General features: G+C 46.4%; 2 protein-coding genes across 2 annotated transcripts; both read left to right on the top strand.

The window, feature by feature from the left end:
- Window positions 1-407: 407 nt before the first annotated feature.
- On the top strand, window positions 408-1,458 carry TbgDal_VI3170 (hypothetical protein, conserved; the record flags this gene model as incomplete). Its single annotated transcript, XM_011775822.1, is given in 2 exon segments — window positions 408-533; window positions 532-1,458. Coding segments are annotated over 2 exon segments (1,053 nt in total).
- A 477-nt stretch (window positions 1,459-1,935) lies between these two features.
- Window positions 1,936-2,871, top strand: TbgDal_VI3160 (hypothetical protein, conserved; the record flags this gene model as incomplete). Its single annotated transcript, XM_011775821.1, has 1 exon — window positions 1,936-2,871. One exon carries the CDS (start codon window positions 1,936-1,938, stop codon window positions 2,869-2,871), a length of 936 nt encoding a protein of 311 aa, XP_011774123.1.
- Window positions 2,872-3,258: the final 387 nt, after the last annotated feature.

Raw genomic sequence — 3,258 nt, 5'->3', positions numbered from 1 at the left:
TATCTTTTAGCCCTGCACTGCCGTGGAAAATTTAGTGCGGAACGATACCTGATGATAAACTCCATCCGTGCAGCCGTTTGAGAAACCGATCTGGATGTAGGCAAAATGAAGAAGCGCCTTTGCTCGCGTAGACAAAAAAAAAGGACTGCTGCGTTTCCCCTGCAAAGAGAAAAAAAGTGAGAGGTTGTGTGAGTTGTTTGTTTGAATAATAATCCTGCCGTATTCCATGACTTCAGAATTGTTCCGTTCTCAATTCATTTCGGTTGAATATATATATATATATATATATATATTCTTATTCGTGTTTCTCGGGGGCTTGTTCTTTGATTTTATTTTATTTTATTTTTGATAGTGTTTGTCGCTCTCATCCTGTACTGTGCCTTCCTTTTATTTGCTTTAGGAGACTGATGCGGCGAATTTTTAGCAAATCAACACCTGGTTACTATGCGCGTGGTGTATTTCAAACTACGCCTTCGTTTCGTTGGTGCTGTTTTGAGTTGATTCGCGAAAGTGGAAGGATGCGGAATCGGTGTGTGTTGTCACCTGCCGCTGAAAGCTGCCCGCTGGCATTCAAGTGATGCGTTCACGAATGATGGGACTCCGCCGCCGCTGCCGCCCTCCAATGGCGGGGAGAGTGATTTTGTTGATCTCCAACTGGATGATCTTACAAATGCGCTGGGATCAGCCAGTGCGCGGCGAGAAGTGGGGGATTCTTCAGAACTCGGCGTCGTCAGGGAAAACGATATTCCAGAGGGTCAGGTATTTTCCCGGCTTAACATTCCAATTTCCAGTCACCAGGAGGAACAGCGGACGAACAGTCGCAGCGCCCTCCGCGTTTCGGCTAGTGACACTCTGGAGGAGACGATTCAGCAACCCACAAGCACGGGATCGAAACAGCCACTTCCATACGATGACGAGCGGTTTGCAGACATGTTGTTGGAGATGGAAGTTGAGGGATCCCTCGACGAAACTTGGCAGGACGGGCGGAAGGCATATATAGAAGATGTAAAGGAGATACTGGAAGTTTTGCGGTCACTTAAGGTCCGGGACATCTGCGCTATCGATGTTAGTAATAAAACGAGCAACTTTGACTATATGCTGTTTGGAACGTGTGAAGGACCACGGCACATACATTTAGCGGCATGGGCGGTGCAAGAGGCGGACGCACTGAAGCGTGTCTGTAAGATAAGGCGTAAACAGGTGGACCACACATGGGAAGTGGTTCCCGTAGGGCGCATAATTGTGAATCTCATGCAGGAATCGCTTCGAGAAGAATTGTCCCTGGAGCGTAAGTGGGCCGTGACGAAATGCATGGATCCCCTTAGTGTAGCCAATGCACCAGTGAGCGAGGGGCGGAGCGTAAAGGCACACGGGTTGTGGACGTTAACGCTAAACTTACAGGACCTCGAGGATTTTGAGGTGGATTATTGCAAGGATGTCCTGCTGACGCAAGTTTGAACGCGCTGTTCTTTACACACTTCTCCTTGGCACCACTCAGTTCATTACTTTTATTTATATTTTTGAAAAAAGTCCTCTTTCGGTCCTGTACGTAAAGAATGCGCCCTTCCACGAGAAATGGCACTGTGTATTAATTTTGTTTGCGTGGTCCGTCCCGTATTTTTAATTATATGCTCACTTCCCCCAGATTGCCACTTTTAACATGTTGCGCGTGATATTTCTCTTCCTTCCATTTAGTTGTGGGTTATGGAATCCGCTTCACCCTTCTTTCCTCTTTTTTTTTTTCGTCGCTACGATATGTCGTTTCTGAAAAATTAATAATACCTAGCACCAGACCGTTAACTACGGAGTGAAAAAGCTTTGGAGGACACCTACGGTGGTGTGGCGACTCCCCACGCGAGCCCGACGTGTACATTAAGTCGCATCAACAGCAACGACAACACAATTTGTTTTTATTTAAAAAAAATCAGAACAAATATGACACTAAAGAACAAAAGACCGGGAACAGCCCCTTTGGTTAAAGTTGGGAAAGCAGCTGAATCGGCACGGCCCTCATCCAGAAGATTCACTCATGCAAAACAAGTACATCGGAATGTGGAGCTTAGCGAAGATGAGGAGGAACTTCGGTATCTTGAAGAATTGCTGGGCAAACTGCTTGAAGAGAAGGCGCTGTTGGGGGATCAGATTGCCTCCATGGCAACTGATGTGCTTGACTACGGTGAAGTGGTTAAACTGGAATTGCGACTTGAGGCCGCGCGTTCACAGAGGAAAGAGGCGATCATCAAAATAAATGGTATGGGTGCGTGCTTCAATACGGGCAAGGGGACAGTTGGTAAGAAATCACCCACAGAAGCGTTGCAAAGACGGGAATACCTCGAAGTGAAGCACTCCATACATAGTCTTAGTATGGAAGTTGGGCAGCTGCGACTCAAGCTGGAGACTTTAAAAAACGAGATTAAGGAATGCGACGCATATGACTCGGTTGTGCAGGAGGAAAATGAGGGACTCTCATCCCAGGCCGCACATGCAGACGCAGAAAGGGAACTTAAAAGGTTGATTAACGAGAAGCACCGCATCATAAGGCGAGTGGAGGAAGCAAATGCCGCACATCTTGCTGCAATACGCCAGGAGGCAAAGGTGGCACGTGATCTTGGTCTATTAGAAAAACGAACGCGGAAATTTTCACAGTTATACAAACCAGAAGCCGAAGTAAGCGATGTATGCCCCAAAATTGAGGAAGCACAGTTTCTTCACTCAGCCACTGATTTGGCAGACTGGGGAAAGTTTAGCCATGCGAATTGTGGTCCTTGTTTTTGCCTGCCTGTGCGCATTGCGCAAGCCGACACTCCACCGAAAAGGGCAGCCTGCCCGGCGCCGACAACTGCGCGTCGGGACACCCCTCCCCACGGGTAACACACACACAGTTGAAAGGAAACCTTCTACTCTGGAGATGTGACAAATAGAGTGAAAATCGGTTATTTCTTTTTTTTTTTTTTACAATTTCGGGCATGGAAAGCGATGCTAAAAGGTTGGGGGAAAGGAAATGCCCCTTTGTCAAATCAGAATACCGGAGTTGGCGATCACTGGATGTCATTATACCCTGTAATTTAATATCGAAACATCTACATCGCCAATTTCCAAATGATACCATTATCAAATGTTTCAAAAAAAAATAATGAGCTCATTTTTGTGTGAGCAAATGTGTATATTTGAACAACAACTGAACCATTGTTTACCACAATGTTGATACCGCTGAACCACAGGCTACCACGAACGTGTAAGCATAAACTTTGTGTGACT

The sequence above is a fragment of the Trypanosoma brucei genome, chromosome 6, assembly GCF_000210295.1.
Source record: "Trypanosoma brucei gambiense DAL972 chromosome 6, complete sequence".
NCBI classification, from domain to species: domain Eukaryota; phylum Euglenozoa; class Kinetoplastea; order Trypanosomatida; family Trypanosomatidae; genus Trypanosoma; species Trypanosoma brucei.
This window is presented reverse-complemented; position numbering and strand designations above follow the sequence as displayed.